General features: G+C 40.5%; 1 protein-coding gene across 3 annotated transcripts in view; it reads left to right on the plus strand.

The window, feature by feature from the left end:
• The window catches only part of KDM4C (lysine demethylase 4C), a 283,487-nt gene that overhangs the window by 176,128 nt on the left and 88,498 nt on the right, over positions 1-18,861 (plus strand). For all 3 annotated transcript variants that reach the window (XM_069961946.1, XM_069961945.1, XM_069961944.1), the window contains exon 12: positions 868-988. In XM_069961946.1, the coding sequence (XP_069818047.1) occupies positions 868-988 (121 nt within the window). The remainder of the gene's footprint in view (positions 1-867; positions 989-18,861) is intronic.

An 18,861-nucleotide genomic window follows, 5' to 3' on the forward strand; every position in this document is an offset into this window, starting at 1 on the left:
TCAATATATAAATATCACGTTCATTGTGTGCTCCATTCAGATATATATATATATATATATATATATATATATATTTTTTTTTTTATTATTATTTTTTTTATTTTTCCTTAGGAATAGTGGTAGAACATTGCAGGGTGTGGCGCCTTTCCTTTTTTAGCAGATTATTTATAAAAGTCGCACATTTTAGAGACGGTAAAGAGCAGTTGGTTAGCTGTGAGTCCACATTCTTTGTATGCTGTTTTTCTGTGCCTTTATTGTAGAAAAACAGGCTTTCTATTCTGATTATACCCAAGTGCATGCAAAAATTTGCTTGGGTGAAATGACCCCTAACTGGAGATAAAAGTAGGCAAATGGCTCATCTAAACAAAGCGAATCCTTTAATTTGATCTGCGTTCTGCTCATCATACTGCCGACCTCTCAGCACCCCTCCTCTCCCTGCTACTCCTCCCAGGATGCTGGGAAAAGCTGAATCCAATCCTGGGAAACCTTTCTTAGTTTCCCAGGGTTCAATCCAGCTTTTTCCTGGCTCCCGGAGTGGATTGGCAGGGAGCAGAGCAGCACTGAGAGGCCAGCAGTATGATGAGCGGAACAAAGATCAAATTAAAGGATTTGCTTCGTTTAGATGTGCGATTCGCTTATTTCTACACCTAATCTGTTAACTCATGCTAGTATAATTAAGATTTTAATGATTGCAGACAGAAATTGTGGTATGGTTTACTGTAGTAGCTGTAGTAAATTCACATTTTAGATCCTTTACCTCTATTTTACTTTGGGTCATGTGCACACTTTGGAGATTATTTCTATTCTACTAATTGCAGTTACATTTCTTCTGGCAGTTTATTAACACTGAACCTATTTATGATCTAGACTTGGCCAGAAAACAATGGGAACAGACAACAAAGAGCAAAAAGTTGGAGACTCCCACTTGGTAAACCTCCTTCTAGGTCACTAATGACAGTGGTTAAACAGCAGACCACTAGCGATGAAGGTATGGATTTTGTCTGTCAGCTAAAATATTACCTTGATTGATGTTTTGTGTACCATGTGCAGCTTATGCCATTCTTTCTATAGTTTTGCAATTATGACAGATCCTGTCGACAATACATTGTTTTAGATCTCTGATACTTGGAACGTAACTTTTTAAATAAGAGTAGATGTAAGCTGCTTCCAGAGTTGTTTTGAAAGAGGAGTGTAGGTTGAGATACAAAACATGAGACCTTTCAGCTTCTTTCCTTTAGGGTCAAGTTCACACCACAGTTTGCCTATATGTTGCATGGTTGTGGGGCTTCCTGTCAGAATGTGATTAAAAAAAAAAGTATACATTAAATGGTAGGGGCCCCATAGACTTTAATAGTCCCAACATAGCATTATACGTTTAGACTTAGGCCCTAAAGCGTGGTTTGCTATGCTCTGGGATCCAGACTGAAACCATCTATACCATCATAAAATGATCCAAACATAGCCACTAGCTGACTACATTCTCGCCATTAAAATCTATGAGACCCTTACCTGTTTGTGCACAGAAACTTCACTATCCCAATTTCACAGGACGCTGATGTGTAATTGTAGCGCAAAAGCAGATTGTGGTGTTATCCCAGCCTAAGCAATGAATTTGTTGATTATACGACGCCCTTGTGTCTTAACAACATAATGAGAATTATTGTGGGGGGGGGGGGGGCAGGGGAAATTATTAGAACTGGGGGTTTATCAGAACAGGGTTTACGTTATATAAACACACCGTATGGTATGGTTGCCGCATAAGGTGGGGGTGCTCAAAAATGGCTGCATCCCCACCATATGCGGCGACCAGTATAAAAAAACCCCAAAAAACAGTTAACTGTTCCCAGCAGCCACGCGTCTCCCGTCCCCTTTCTGGCACAGGCAGTGTTACACGTCCTGTGCTGGATATCCCTGAAGCTCTGCCAGGCAGCTAAGCGTCTCATCGAAGAAACTCAGAGAGGCTCAGCTGCCGGGAGAGCTTCGGGAGAATGACAGAGGCTCTGGAAGTTCCTGAAGCCCCTGTCATTCTCCCAAAGCTCTCCTGGAAGCAGAGTGTCTCTAAGCTTCTCTGATGAGACGCTTTGCTGCCTGGGAGAGCTTCAGGGACCTCCGGCACAGACAGTGTAAGTCACACTGCCTGTGTCGGGAACGGGACAGGAGATGCTGGGCTGCCGGAAGGAAGGTGAGTTAACTTTTTTTTAAACTCTATCTATCTATCTATCTATCTGTCATGCTGAAGTAGTAGTAGTGCAGTAATAGCCAGTTTTGCTCTTGTGATGGAAATAAACGGGTTATCGCAGTTTATATTTCAGTCTTATTAAAACCCTTCTTTCTATCTTAATTTGTATAATTCATGGAAAAATATGTACCTAAATAGTTTCCTTGTTGCCCGATTCATTATGGTGTCTTTACACAGAGAGATTTATCTGGCAGATTTTTGAAGATTTTTGTTCCCTGTTTATAGTCTGTTCCTGGCTTTGGCTTCAAAAAATCTGCCAGATAAATCTAAACACACCATTACAGGGTGTTGGTAGGGAGGAAAAAACTTTTTACATGTCAGAGACATCTGTCAAAAGTTTTAATCCGTCAAGGTCTGATTGGTCTGACCTTGACCAATGTATACTGGCCCCATTCCTCTGCAGTGCTGCATCATCACTCCTGCCACGTCACAACCCAAGCTTTGGACATGCCTGCTCAGCCTGTCAGTGTCTGAGGCGGGAAGCTGCGGCAGTCTCTGATTGACTGAGCGGATTTTTTCCTGCGGGCATTGGGACAGGTAAGTATAGATTCTTTATTATGTTGCTGCACCCCCCTGCCTTCAGATTTTTCATTTTGGCCAAACTTCTCCTTTAATGACAGTGCCAATTTAAACACTGAATCTGGTAATTTATCATACAGCTATTCCAGAACCAAAGTTACTTTCATACTTTGCCGCATGATGAATGGTGTATTGTAAAATGCTCTTAATATAAGAATGTCATGATTTTAGCAGAGGTGGAGGTTTATATTACTATGCAGTCCATTGCTCCACATGCATCCGGCATATATAATATAGTTCCATGTTTTCTTGATTTTTCATTATGGCTTTTGGCAAATATGTTTTAATGTTTCTATAGTATTCCTAGGTAAGATTTTCATTTAAATGTACCACTTTTAGGCTTCAGGAACATTCACAGATTCGCTTTTGTGCAGAACTCTTTGGTACTCATGACACCAATCAGTTGATTGCAATTACATTTCAGAAACACTAAAACCTTTTAAGAATCTTCATGTTCGCTGTTAAATGAAAATAACTTTCAAATTCGAAAATAGTAAAGCATTTTTCTGTGCATTTAAATACTCTATACTAGCACGACACTTACCCATCCTGGTGCTGGTGTTCTGATCATAAAGTGTTGCCCTGTTCACTTGAATGGGACTATCCTGCAGTAGTATACAGTGTTACTCTGCAGTGTTAGTACTAATAGTAAGGTGATGTAAAGATGAGCAGAACTAAGCAATGAAGACACTGCAATGATTGTATGGGTACTGCAGCTTCTTCAGGCAGCGGATTGGTGGTAGTGAACTACCAGTCTGATAGTGATTTTCTATCCAGAGGAGAAGCAATCAATTTTTAAAGGCTGGATTACTGTTTTAAGGCTGCGTTCATACGTACCACATTCACAGCAGATTTTACATTGCGAAATCCACAGTGATATACACTACAGTTATGCCCTATGGCCTCTGCATTCTCAGTCCACTGTGAGAATGTATCCCCACTGCCTTATTAACTAATTAGCTGCCAGACCTTTAAAGAAGCTTATACATTACCTGCTCGCACTTCAGCTTGTTTCTCCGGCTCCTGGGTCACTGATGGTGCTCAGCCAATCGGTGCACTGTCCCGCCACAACACACTTAATAAGGATAACGTATAGGCTTCTTTAAAGGTCCAGCAGCTTCCATACTAACGTCCGCCATTGCTCAAATAACATCTGTTATTTTTTAAATAACATATGTTCTGAAACATAGCCGCCATTTTTACAAAACATGTAAACCTAGTTATATAAGGGATCATGTAGTGGTCGAGGAATAAGCTCTACAGAGGTGGACTGCAGCATATTATCACTGTGGAGACCTGGTGCAACCACACTTAAGGGGAAACTATGCTTGATTGCTGGGTGTGTGTGAAAAAAAGTTGCCAGAATAGCTTCCCCGCCCCCCCCCCATTTTACATCCCATAAACAGGACTAAACAGAAACCTTTTTTTCCCCTGGCTCTACCCACAACACTGTCCTGTAGTGAGATATCCACATATGTTAGTTTAAAAAAAAAAATCTGTACCATCATTTGGATTCTGTGCTGATTTTAAGTAAAACTATACAGTATGTTTTGTTTTTAAAGGGAACTGTTATCCTGTTTCAAGTCACTGTGGTGGCCCCATGGCGTATGGCTATATCCATGTTTTCCAGGACTCCCTATGGTGGTGTCCAACTTTTCCAGCCATGGGGAATCAAACGCCAAGCATTCTGGTTTGAATAAAGTTGCCAGACCAAAAAACTTTTTGACAGATCTGCTCAACACCACTGCTGATTGCCTCCGTTTTGTGATGTAGTTAATGGCTTTGCAGTGTTTATAGTTGAAAGCTTTTTTTAAGTGTGTGTGTGTGTGTAAAATATTTCTTTTTGGGGAAAAAAATTAAAAACAAAAACCCCTAACAATTGCTTGCAAAACCGTGGCAATTGGCCATTGGACACACCGCCAAGAAAGAACTGCTCCATGCTTTCATGGATAAAAAAAGTATTGTTCTAGTTTAGCATTTAAAGGAACATGGGCTTTAGCACAACCCCTGCTCTGTGATGCAAGTCTTTCAGATACAACATATGGGCGTCATTTTTTTTTTTTCTGCAGCCTGTAGTGACATTTGTGTGATATAAGTTACACATTTTTGCTGCTTTTTTTTATTCCACGGCAAACAACTTACTGACACATTTTATTTGATATTTTCATGCAAAATGGTTATTGCTGCTGCTAATGTGATCGCCCTAGACTTCTTTCTAGAAAATAATCTTCTTTCAGCACTAGAGGAGCACTAGGGAAGAAAAAAGGCATGTAATTTCATTATCCTTGGCTCAAGTTTCAATTCTGTTTATCACCGAGTTTGTAATTAATTTACTCAGTGTGAATCTTCATCTGCTCATCCGTCACCTACCTAATACCTGCATTTTAGGATGTAATTTATGTGAAGAAACCCTACATTTATAATCTCAGCCCAGTAGTTCTGCCTCACATAGCTCAGTTTGCTTTTAAGCATCTCTCCCAGAAAGGAGCGGCAGCCTGTGATCCATATCAGTATAATCTTTTCATGCCTTAAGGGGCTGCAAGGAAAAGTGGGTTTCTTTCTGATTGCAATATACAAAAAAATGACTTGATTAATATCATAGCATAGTTGGCATTGAAATTAAAATTTAAATGCGTAGGCGGCAGAAGCAAATGACTAGTTTACCATGGCCTAAAACTAGTGCTCACCACAATGCTTTATAATCTTTACGGAATTCAAAAAGCAACATGATGCTATTCTAATTGAAGTGGCTATAGGACTAAAGAGCTGAGAAGGACATGGATGCGGCAGAATTTTAATAATGAAAAGAGTTCTGTATAACTATTTTACATTAATACATAATATAAAACGATGAAAGTTAAAAAGGTTAAGTATATTTGGATCTATTGAGAATTCACTCCTCATTGTGCTTTATTTTATAACATGATGTTGGACAATTTAAACAAATTGCTTTCATCTACACCAACAGCCTCATTAAGGCTATGTTCACACTATGTATGTGTGCGGCTGTATTTTTTATGCGGCTGTAAATGTGCGGATGAAACTACGGCCGTGTGAAAAAATAGACATGCGGCTGAAAACATACGGTCATTTACTTGGAAATCTGGTTCAACTAAAAATAACAAATAAAATCTTAAAGTGATGCAAACACCTCTGGATGCATCTGGGAAAGCAGGGAACACAGTTTACATGAATTGCTATTACCGGGGTTTGCGATCCTCTGCAGTATGCCGATGCCGATGCCTCTCATGGTTAATATATTGAATTAATAAAACACATTTTCGTTGTAATAAAGTCCCTTTCATTGTTCAATAATTAAATTTAAACGATTCCATCATTTTGCAATTAAATATACTGTTAAAATAAATATATATATAAATAAATGTATATTTATATATATATTTATTTTTTGACAGTATATTTAATTGCACAATGATGGATTCGTTTAAATTAAATTATTGAACAACGAAACTGATTTTATTTCAACGAAAATGTGTTTTATTAATTAAATATTAATTAGTACAGGAAGCGCCAGTAAGCCGTTAATTCATATTGCCGGCAATAGAGCATTCTGTACTAATCATCACTTTACTTTAATTAAAACATCAAATGTTTCTTCTAATTATGTTATCACAATAGCATTATTAGAAGAAACATTTAGAATTATATGTGCGCTCAGCTGATCGGCTGATCGGCTGAGCACACATATAAAGAGCCGGTCCGCAGTACAGTGACTTCATTGTGCTGCAGACCTGCGAAGAGGACACATCGGGGTGAGTATAGAGCTCTCCCCACCCCCTCCCCAGCACTGCACCCCTCCCAGCAAGGAAGGGGGGTCACTTAACCCCTTCCTTGCTGGGATGGGTGCAGTCTGACATCAGTCTGGCCCCCAAGGGGTTAAGGGGGATGCAATACATCCTCCCTTAACCCCTTGGGGGCCAGACTGTAAGCAGCGATCTGTAAAGATGCTGCATACTGTAAGGAGCACAACACCGCTCACAATGATGGGTGTTGTGCTCCTGTTTGTGTGTTTTATGTGTGTTTCTCCCTTTTTGTTTTTCAGATATCGGTATCCTGTGGATTACGTCAAATTCCGTGGACTACGTCGATGACCAGCGGTTGTTTTTTTGTTTTTTTTTTAATAAAATGGTCAATGAGGGGTGTGGGGGTGTTTTTTTATTTGAATAAAATTTTTTTTTAACTTGTGTCTTGTCTTTATTTCTTTACTTTATAGACTTAGTAGTGGAAGCCGTCTAATAGACGGAATCCATTACTAAGTCGGGGCCTAGTGTTAGCCGATATAAAATGGCTAACACTAACCCCCTATTATTACCCCAGTACCCAATGCCACCAGGGGTACTGGGAAGAGCCGGGTGCCAGTGGTCCCGGAGCGTCAAAATTGGCGCTCCTGGACCGGGTGGCAGCAGGCTGGTAAGATTTAGGCTGGGGAGGGCCTAAACCAATGGCTCTTCCCACCCTGGTTTTACCAGGCTGCTGTCGTTTGGTTTTTAACCCGGCTGGTTATAAAAGTAGAGGGGACCCTATGCGGGTTTTTTTTAAATAAATAATTAATTAATAAAAAAAATGCATAGGGTCCCCCCTATTTTTTATAACCAGCCGGGTTAAAAACCAAACGACAGCAGCCTAGTAACACCAGGGTGGGAAGAGCTATTGGTTTAGGCCCTCCCCAGCCTAAATCTTACCAGCCTGCTACCGCCCGGTCCAGGAGCGCCAATTTTGACGCTCCGGGACCACTGGCACCCGGCTCTTCCCAGTACCCCTGGTGGCATTGGGTACTGGGGTAATAATGGGGGGTTAGTGTTAGCCATTTTATACCGGCTAACACTAGGCCCCGACTTAGTAATGGATTCCGTCTATTAGACGGCTTCCACTACTAAGTCTATAAAGTAAAGAAATAAAGACAAGACACAAGTTAAATTTTTTTTTTATTCAAATAAAAACACCCCCACACCCCTCATTGACCATTTTATAAAAAACAAAAAAACACCAAACAACCGCTGGTCATCGACGTAGTCCACCGAATCCGACGTAATCCCCAGGATACCAATATCTGAAAAGCAAAAAGGGAGAAACACACAAAAAACACACAAACAGGAGCACAACACCCATCATTGTGAGCGGTGTTGTGTAACTTATAGTATGCAGCATCTTTACAGATCGCTGTTTACAGTCTGGCCCCCAAGGGGTTAAGGGAGGATGTATTGTATCCCCCTTAACCCCCTGATGTCAGACTGCACCCATCCCAGCAAGGAAGGGGTTAAGTGACCCCCCTTCCTTGCTGGGAGGGGTGCAGTGGTGGGGAGAGCTCTATACTCACCCCGATGTGTCCTCTTCGCTGGTCCGCAGCACAATGAAGTCACTGTACTGCGGACCCGCTAATTATATGTGCGCTCAGCCGATCAGCTGAGCGCACATATAATTCTAAATGTTTCTTCTAATAATGCTATTGTGATAACATAATTAGAAGAAACATTTGATGTTTTAATTAAAGTAAAGTGATGATTAGTACAGAATGCTCTATTGCCGGCAATATGAATTAACGGCTTACTGGAGCTTCCTGTACTAATTAATATTTAATTAATAAAACTCATTTTCGTTGAAATAAAATTTAATTCTAACGAATCCATTATTGTGCAATTAAATATACTGTCAAAAAATAAATATATATATATATAAATATACATTTATTTATATATATATTTATTTTAACAGTATATTTAATTGCACAATGATGGATTCGTTAGAATTAAATTATTGAACAATGAAAGGGACTTTTTTACAAAGAAAATGTGTTTTATTAATTTAATATATTAACTATTAGAGGCATCGGCATTCGGCATCATTGCCGGCTATTTTTGAAGTACTCCGTACGGACCGCCTGTCAATCCACGGCCGCATTTCCAGCCACAAACAATGGTCTTGTTCATTTTTTACGGGTCCGTTTACGATAGGGCCGTAGATTCATACATAGTGTGCACTGTGCAGCCGTATATCGTATACTTTCCAGCGTACGCATGAACCACCAAAAATACCGCCGCACATTTACAGCCGCACAGTTACATAGTCTGAACCTAGCCTAAGGGTGCGTTCACACCTACCGCATCCGCAGCTTATTTTTCCGCGGAAATCCGCAGGTCTGGTAGTGCAGATTTCAACCTGCGAGAAATCCGCATATGTGTGCGTTTTGCGTTTTTTTCTGCAGCAAGTTTATCGCAACTGAAATGTCAGTTTAAAATGTCTGTCATTCTAAACAGACATTTCAGTTGCAATAAACTTGCTGCAGAAAAACCGCAAAACGCACACATATGCGGATTTCTCGCAGGTTGAAATCTGCACTACCAGACCTGCGTATTTCCGCGGAAAAATAAGCTGCGGATGCGGTAGGTGTGAACGCACCCTAAAGGTATATTCTCATCTGAAGAAGTTATCCGCAAGATCAGGGATAACAAGCTGATCAGTGGGGGTCCGACTGCTTGGGGTCAAACTGAGAACGGGTTCAAATTGTCCCGAGAATGAATGTTGAGTGGCCAGTGCTGAAGTCGCCAATGTTCAGTGGCATCAAAGAGGATGAATGGAGTGCTGGTCGTTCACCGTTCATGCTGTCTCTCTTCAGTGGTCCCAGTATTTGGACCCCATCGGTCAGTTTGTAATACCCTACACTGTGGGTAGGGGATAATGTGTTCAGATGGGAATACCCTTTTGACATTGTCATCCTGTGCGTCTGTATTAAAATATGCCTTGTTGTATTTGAAGGCCTGTTTAACATGTCAATTATTCTTAGTCAAAGGAATGAGAAAAAAAAGCAGCCAATCAGATTCCATCTTTCATTTTCCGAAGAGTCTATGAGGAATGAAAGGTGGAATCTGATTGGTTGCTAGGAGCAACTGAGCCAGATCTACTTTAAACCATGTTTGATAAATCTCCCTCTTTGTGTTTAAAAACAAAAATATGCTTTTCAAGAAGCAGAAGACCAAAGCCGCGGCTGGAACAGACTGAATGGAAACCATTTTCCAAAGACAGTTGGAAAGTATGCTTATATCTTACCAGCAAATCATGCGACTGCAGCTAAATGCATAAAAACTAGCAGACTTGTTTAACCCCTTCGCATCCCATGGCGTACCTGGTCATGGTGGTGCGAGGGGAGTTCAGAGTAAAAAAAAAAAAAATCCCCTCCCCTAATAAAAGTCCAAATCACCCCCCTTTTCCCATTTTATAAATAAACAAACATATTTAGTATCGCCGCAAGGGTAATTTCCGAACTATTAAATTATCACATTCCTGATCTCGCACAGTAAATGGCGTAAGCGCCAAAAAATCCAAAGTGCATCAAAGCGATCAAAACGTTGCATATATGCAAACAAGGTACCGATAGAAAGTAGAGATCATGGCGCAAAAATGACACCTCACACAGCCCCATAGACAAAAAAATAAAATTGTTATAAGGATAGGAATAGAGCAATTTTAAACGCAATTTATTTAAAAAAAAAAAGGTTTTAATTTTTTAAAAGCTATTAGATAAAATAAAAGTCATTGCGGTTACATATCATTGTAATCGTACTGATGTGAGGAACATAGATAACATGTCAGTTTTACCATAGCGCAAATGGCGTAAACACTAAACTCCCCGAAATGAAAACGAATTCCCTTTTTTTTTTTCCAGTTTCACAGCAAATAAAGTCTGTCATTGCAAAGTACAATTGGTGTCGCAAAAAATAAGGGCTCATATGGGTCTCTAGTAAAGATGAGCAAACCGGGTTCGGGTTTGAGTCGATCCGAACCCGAACGTTCGGCATTTGATTAGCTGGGGCTGCTGAACTTGGATAAAGCTCTGAGGTTGTCTGGAAAACATGGATACAGCCAATGACTATATCCATGTTTTCCACATAGCCTTAGGGCTTTATCCAACTTCAGCAGCCACGGCTGATCAAATGCCAAAAGTTCGGGTTCGGATCGACTCGAGCATGCTCGAGGTTCGCTCATCTCTAGTCTCTAGGTGAAAAAATGCAAGCGCTATGGCCTTTTAAACATAAAGTGGAAAAAGTGCGAAAACAAAAATTGGCTTTGACCTTAATCTGTTAAGAGGGTCTGTTCCACCAAATATCAGAATAGGGAAGCTGTGTCCCCCAGGTGGCACTTACTGCACAATGATTCTTTGTGCCAAGGTGTTTGGTTTTGGGTAGTCTGAATATGTCAGTTTACAGAGACCATTAATAGTAAGACCAATGCCGAAACAATAGCAGGGTTTTCTTCCAACCGTTTGATGACAACAAAGGTTGGCTATTAATGGTCCCTTATAAACAAAAAAAGTAAAGACTTTTAGGCCTAAAACTTAACTTTTAATATCTAGTTAAAATACAAGTATCAAACTGTGACCAAAATAATGTGACAATCTGCCCACATGCACTCACAGCAGGGGGTGGATACTGGGACCCATAGTGCATAAGGAGGGAGGGGAGGGAAAGTGCAAACTACGCTGTTCCAGGTACACTGTCCCTGCCTTTTAGGGTGATCACCTCCTTAGCAGGGTGGCCCCTACCACGGTGTCGGTCCCTATCCTAAAGTAATTGCATTTCATACTGTAAACAACACTGCTATTATTAGAAAAAACAATAACGCTGCACTTACTGTTCCCATTTGATTCAATAATAATAATGCTCTGTAGCCCTGATAATGACTAGAGACCAATCAGACTACACTGGGACACCACATTGCCAGATAGCATATATAAGAACAATGTATACTCATATAGACCCAAATGTTCAGCAGTTCCAGTATGTGTACGGCATGCCTGGTTCGCAGTCTGATGGGGCAGATCATCTGGTAGTTAATCTACTCTGCTCGTCCGAAGTGAAGTCGCTGCAGATGCTCACTCATGCGACCCAGGCATGCCATACACATACTGGGACTGCTGAACATTTGTGTCTAGATGAGTATACATTGTTCTTATATAGGCTATCTGGCAATGTGGTGTCCCAGTGTAGTCTGTAGTCACTATCAGGGCTACAGAGCATTATTATTAAATTAAATGGGAACAGTGAGTGCAGTGTTATTGTTCTTTCTGGTAATAGCAGTGTTTACAGTATGAAATGTTATGATTGATTGAGCGGGCTTCCGCCTACAAGCAGATGAGGACGGTATAGGGTAGTCTGCTATACCTTGCAGTACCTATTTGGGACAGCTGCTATCTGACATTGGATTATTTATATAATTGTGTTGCAATATTTTTACATATGTATATCCCCTATTTGTGGTTAAAATTGATCAATGTCTGTTGGTTCCCGGATGAACCCGTATAAATTGGAGGGGGGGGGGGGGAACGCGTAGAAACAATTTAATACATATTGGTAACTGTCTGATCTTTTTATATTGTACATAGTTCACAGTGTGTACACTTACTTTTTTGTGGGGTTTATTAGTGTGGCACTTGGTGTTTATTGTTTTCTCCCCTGCAATTACATTAGGGTAGGGACCGACACCTTGGTTGGGGCCACCCTGCTAAGGAGTTGATCACCCCAAAATGTAGGGACAGTGTACCTGGAACAGCGTAGTTTGCACTTTCCCTCCCCTCCCTCCTTATGCACTGTGGGTCCCAGTATCCATCCCCGGCTGTGAGTGCATGTGGGCAGATTGTTACATTATTTTGTTCACGGTTTGATATTTGTATTTTAATAAGATATTAAAAGTTAAGTTTTAGGCCTAATATAGTCTTTACTTTTTTGTTTATAAGAGACCATTAATAGCCAACCTTTTTGTTGTCATCAAACATGATTTATTGATAAGCATGGTCAGAAGGTTCATGCTAACAAAACGGCTGTACGCCGCAAATGGTTGTTTAAGGTCTCATAGAGCCATAGACCTAGTAAGTGAGAGGTATTGGAACATCTTCTGTTTTTAATTTGTAGTGATATGTCTACAAGCCTCTTACATGTAAAATAAAATCTTAAGATGCATTATAAAAGCCGCCTGTGAAATAATTATAGCTGTTTTATGTTCCTGAATTCCTGCTTTCTAAAGCAATAAAAAAGTCACCCTTGCAGTTAGCTGTGAATTGATTCAGGATATTTATTGACCCATTACTAAGACTTTTTTGTGTGTTTTTCACATAAAACAGCAAGAACATTTTTTATCCAAGTTGCCTTTTTCTTCTAAATTTGGCTTCTCAGCATTTTAGTTTTTTTTTTGTGTATCCTGTATTTAAACTTATAGCATAGTTTGTCATCTTTTGGTACTAGCTTCTTTTGTTCTAAATTTTTCCCCTCTGCATTTGACACTTGTTTTAGTCATTTAGAGTTTTAGTTTTTTTATTTTAGTTATACCCAATTTTTTATATTGGGTTTTGAGTGCTGTAAAAAGAAAATAGTCCCCTTCACTCATCCCCTATAGATGCCGTTCTGGAAAAACTGGGTCTTTGCTGCTCCCCGCTTTGTGCATGAATAAAACTGGAACATGAGAGCAGCAGGGACCCAGTGCTGTCAAAAATATAAAAGAAACTATACCCAATGCAGCTACCAAATTAGTTAGCTAATTAGTTAGCTAAATTAGTAGAAAGAGTCGCCCTAGAAAGACTTCTATATGTCAGGCCGGGGGGATGGGGTACATAGCAAGAGAACAAAAACATTGTTGGAATAAACACAACTTTTTTTTTTTTTTTTTTGGGGGGGGGGGGGTGTGAGTGACTGAGCACCGACCGTCTTTTATACCATATATCGATGAACACAAACATACCTGGTTTGTATGGACTCCTGATCATTATAGTGTTATTTGCACTGCTGTACTCCCGAAATACAGCCGAGGGGAGTTTGTGGCAGTGTACCTCACCCCCCAACTGGCAGAGCATCTGATTCTTTCACTCCATAGACTGTAATGAAGTAATGGAGTCGGCTTTCATTAACAGCATGGGAGAGATGCGCACTGCCAATCAGTAAATTTTGACTTGTCTAATGAAAGTTGCTCCAAATGACAGTAATACTTAAGGCATGTATTTATGTTGCAAAGTTAATTTCTCATGAGATTTTTTGCTTTTTATGCAAAATTGTATGCTTAATCTAAATTGTATTCTACTCTGGATGCTGTGCGATTTAGAGAAAAATGTAGATTTTGCTAGCATAGTAATGGTTTGTGTAATGCAGTATATATTTTTGACACAGATATTGCATGGTCTCTTTAGATCATAACCTATAAAGTGAGATTTCGTCTAGGTTTTACAGGGGTGTTCTTATTAAAGGGGTCGTCTTCTCTGGAGGTTTTACTCTATGATGGTTATGTATATATTAAAAGACTAAAATGTACATTTGGTGGCAACTAGAGATGAGCGAACCTCGAGCATGCTCGAATCTATCCGAACCCGAACATTCGGCATAGCGGGGGCTGCTGAACTTGCCATGTATTAATGTTTTCCAGACAGCTTAAGAGCTTTATCCAACTTCAGCAGCCCCGCTATGCCGAATGCTCGGGTTCGGATAGACTAGAGCATGCTCAAGGTTCGCTCATCTTAAGTGGCAACTGGTATGTTTCTGGGCAGTATAATTTAGGCTTTGTTTGCTGCATAGTGTTAAGGCCCTATTCCACGGGCTGTCAGCGCTCGTTTGCTCCTCGTTCCCTGTAGCCCATAGAGGATAGTGGCGGTCTGCTGTCTCCTATTATACAGAGCAACAGCAGCAGATCGCTGCTATATCAGTCGTTTGTTTTTCAACATGTTTGAAAGACAAACAACTGCAACGATCAGCCAACATCGTTGCCTTCTATTCCACGGGACAATTATCGGCCGTATTCTGCTGATATTGGCCGCTACGGCTGATAATCGTCCTGTGGAATAGAAGGCCTTTAATAGCAGCAATCCTGGTGGGTTTTTCTTTCACTTTTCATTCACACTGTTCACCGTGCAGAAAAAATATTGTTACATTTTTATAGATCGGACAATTCCACGTGCTATGATGTAATATGTTTATTTTTTATGTTAGAGCAGACTTTATGCACAGATCACTGATCTGACAGACCGGAGTTAAGTGGCTTTGCCCTGCATGCCGGTACAAGTGAACGGGACCCCCGCAGTCATGCTGTGCGGTACCCGATCACTCAGTGACAGGTTCTTGTCCTGTCTCTGACTACCTTAAATGCTGCGATTGCTCTCCATTGGGGCGTCTGAGGACTGTAATGTGTGCAGGGCCGATCGCATTGAAACAGCCCTGCACACATTAAAACACATTCACAGCCGGGAACGTTAATGTATGTTCCTGCTACATGGCTGACGTGAAGGGGTTAAAAAAAAAGGCTGCCATATTAAATGGTGGTATATATAAAGGAGCTTGGGTCAGGCTAACGTCAGAGCATGTTGAGGCAACAGTAGTTGTTGTTGGTCCTTATTTTTACAGCGCCCTTGATTCCAGAGCGTTATACAAGCAATAGGGGGTGACAAACAGAACATTACAAAATCAGTTTTACCACTGTTCCAGCAACTTTTTTACAATTGGTTAGCCAAAGTACCGTGGACCCCCTATCCGCCCTCCTCCAGTTACTTGATTTAAACTAAAGGGAACCATAAAGTGGAGGTTTAGCAGAATATTTTCCTCTTTGCTTTAAGCAATGAATCTTTATTTTTACATAAAGTCCTAATTTACTGTATAATCCACATTTTAGTCAGGTAATATTCTACAAATAAGGTAGAAATAATGTATGCATAGATTATAAAAAAATAACTGTATAATTTCCCATGCTTTACCTTTGCATTCTGATTGTTTGAACAAAGAGGCATCATTTTCCTTTATCTGCTTTCTTTGTAAGTTATAGCAGGAGAGTTGCTTGTGTTGACCTTTATCTTTCTGCTTTTGTTAGAAATTGTAAGTGAATCTTGTAATGTGGCTGATATTCAGCTTTCATCTTGTTCATTGTACCGACCAGCTTTTATTGTTCTGTCACAGTCATTAATAGGATTCTCTGTGCTTTTACCTTTGCTTTTCTTAACTACAAAGTATTGGTTGTCAGACTCGGCAGAGCTTTACATTTTCCATGTATCGGTGAAAGCAGTAGTACCCTTACACTCTTGTTAATTTCCTTAAATTGATACTTGCAAGGTTTATATTTGAAGCTCATAGTAATTACTATGTAATGACAAGATCAGAGAGCTCAAGATTCAAAGAGAGTTACAATTATCAGACATTTTTTTTTTTTAAGAAGACAGCCCAGATTTAGAATTATGGGCTTCTGTCATTGGTGACGTTTCTGGATTTTATACTAAAAGTAAATAAAGTTATTCATGGAAAATAAATTAGTGTTTTGTTTTGTTTTTTTGCTTTAATTTTGCTATTCCATAAATCCTTAGATATAATAGACAGCATTTTAAGCAGCCAGGTATAAAACTCTAGAATATCAGTGTAAGTATCATCAGTGTTTTAGTGAATTTGTTTAGGGTAGTTTCAGGCTGTAGAGTCAGGCTGTAGTCTTGAAAATGAGACATGGAGGGACCATGTTTATATAAAGAGAAGGGAAGACCTTAGCTGTGATGAGGAGGAGATGCATTAGGGCTGGGATAATGATAGTAGTAAGTCTGGGTTCACGCTGTGTTTTTTAAGTCCGTGTAACATATACATTTTATGGGGGAAAAAAAGGATTAAAAACGAATGCAATTTTGTGCAATTCGTTTGGATCCGTTTTTACGTTGACTTCCAAGATGTTTTTTTTTAATTTATTTTAAGCGTACCCGAAAACCTAGTTTACCGCATTTTTGTGTACCGTAAAGTAACCATTCAAAAATGAATATGTTAAACAGATTGCAGAAACACAGAGTGAACCCAGGTCTCTGAAGCTCCAGTTGGTGGCTTAATTTTTTCTTTACTTCCTGGTTTAGGCTTTCCCATGATGCATTTTGTCTCCCGTGATGTCTAGCTGACTCTGTAATACTGTTAGATGGCTTACATCTTTTTCAGCCAATCAGAGCTGAGCAACCTGAGTCATCTGACAGTCATTTAAGTGAATGGGCCTATTGTAGTATGCTGTGGAATACTTTGGCACCCAGTTTTTGACAGGTTGCTGACCTATAGCTGCAAAGGAATTCCTAATGCAATGTTAAAGGAGGATAAGCTATAAAAGGTTTTAGGCCCCTTTCACATAACATTTATGGTCTCTGTTGTAGGTATACATTTAAGTATCATCCAAAAAAGTGCTCACACATATACTATGGCATTGCCAGTGGCGTAGCTACCACCCCCGAGGCCCCCCCCTGCCACTGCACTGCCCCCCTCCCACTCCCCCTTGTGACCGCAAGCAATGTTTTGCTTGCGATTACAAGAGGCAGGCTGGGACCGTCCCCGGCTGACTTGCTGCTCCCCGGCTTTGTCTGGTACCGTCCCCGGCAGCACACTCACCAGGGAGCTGTGTGCGCTGGGGAACTACTTCCGGGGTCGGGAGCATCGCGTTGTCGCCATAAACCAGGCCCCGAGAAGCCCCGCCCCCTGCAGCGGGAAGCCCCACCCCCTGCTGTGGGAAGCCCCGCCAGTGCGCGACTAGAGGACTACAGAAACCATATAGGTGAGTATAGATTTTTTTTGTTTTAAAGGACATGATGAGGGGTGTAGTGGTATGATGATGAGGGGTGTAGTGGTATGATGATGGAACAAGAGGATGATGAGTGGTGTAGTGGTATGATGATGATGATGGAACAAGAGGATGATGAGGGGTGTAATGGTATGATGATGATGATGGAACGAGAGCATGATGAGGGGTGTAATGGTATAATGATGATGATGGAACAAGAGAATGATGAGGGGTGTAATGGGATGATGATGATGATGGAACAAGAGGATGATGAGGGGAGTTGTGGTATAGTGATGAAGGAACAAGAGGATGATGAGGGGTGTAGTGGTATGATGATGAAGGAACAAGAGGATGATGAGGGGTGTAGTGGTATAATGATGAAGGAACAAGAGGATTATGAGGGGTGTAGTGGTATAATGATGGAACAAGAGGATAATGAGGGGTGTAGTGGTATGATGAAGGAACAAGAGGATGATGAGGGGTGTAGTGGTATGATGATGAAGGAATAAGAGGATGATGAGGGGTGTAGTGGTATGATGATGAAGGAACAAGAGGATGATGAGGGGAGTAGTGGTATGATGATAAAGGAACAAGAGGATGATGAGGGGTGGTTAAGTGGTATGATGATGGAACAAGAGGATGATGAGGGGAGTAGTGGTATGATGATAAAGGAACAAGAGGATGATGAGGGGTGGTTTAGTGGTATGATAATGGAACAAGAGGATGATGAGGGGTGTAGTGGTAAGATGATAATGATGGAACAAGAGGATGATGAGGGCAGTTGGAGAAGATGAAAAGGGAAGAACTCCGATCAGAGAAGACGTCCCCTGTGAGTCACTTGATATAACTGCACTGTAATGTAAATGGTGTATAGAGCCTGTGTACAGTGCGTCCACCTCTATATGACTGTATGAAGTTATATTGGTCTATGTACAGAGGATTTTATTCAGTAGCAGCGGTGGTGTTAGTCAGTATGTGGTGGTATTAGTCAGTAGCAGCAGGGTGTTAGTCAGTATGTGGTGGTATTAGTCAGTATGTGGTGGAATTGTTACTTGTTCGGTAGTGTGTTTTATTGGATTTAGTATACTGGATTTGGTCAGTAAAAATATGGTGGTGATGGTTGTGGTGTGGCGGTAATATTTCCCCTTGTGTACTGGTAATATTGGCAATATTGGTCTCAGTAAACAGGATTTGGTTAGTAACAGTATGGCGGTAATATGTATGGTGATATTTCCTATATACTGGTATTATTGGTAATATCGGTCTTGAGATATACATCTACCAATAGCATCGAGAAAGGGGGGGCCCAAGTTGACCTCTTGCACCAGGGCCCAAGAGACATTAGCTATGCCCCTGGGCATTGCTATTGGCTTGGAATAATCTACCTGTGACAACATATTAACTCGTTTTCTCTGGTAAATGTTCTATACAAGTGTTAGAAAAGTGCCCATGCCATTCTATACTGCAAATAAAACTATACTGCATTAAAGCAG

The sequence above is a fragment of the Dendropsophus ebraccatus genome, chromosome 3 (genome assembly GCF_027789765.1).
Source record: "Dendropsophus ebraccatus isolate aDenEbr1 chromosome 3, aDenEbr1.pat, whole genome shotgun sequence".
Lineage (NCBI taxonomy): Eukaryota > Metazoa > Chordata > Amphibia > Anura > Hylidae > Dendropsophus > Dendropsophus ebraccatus.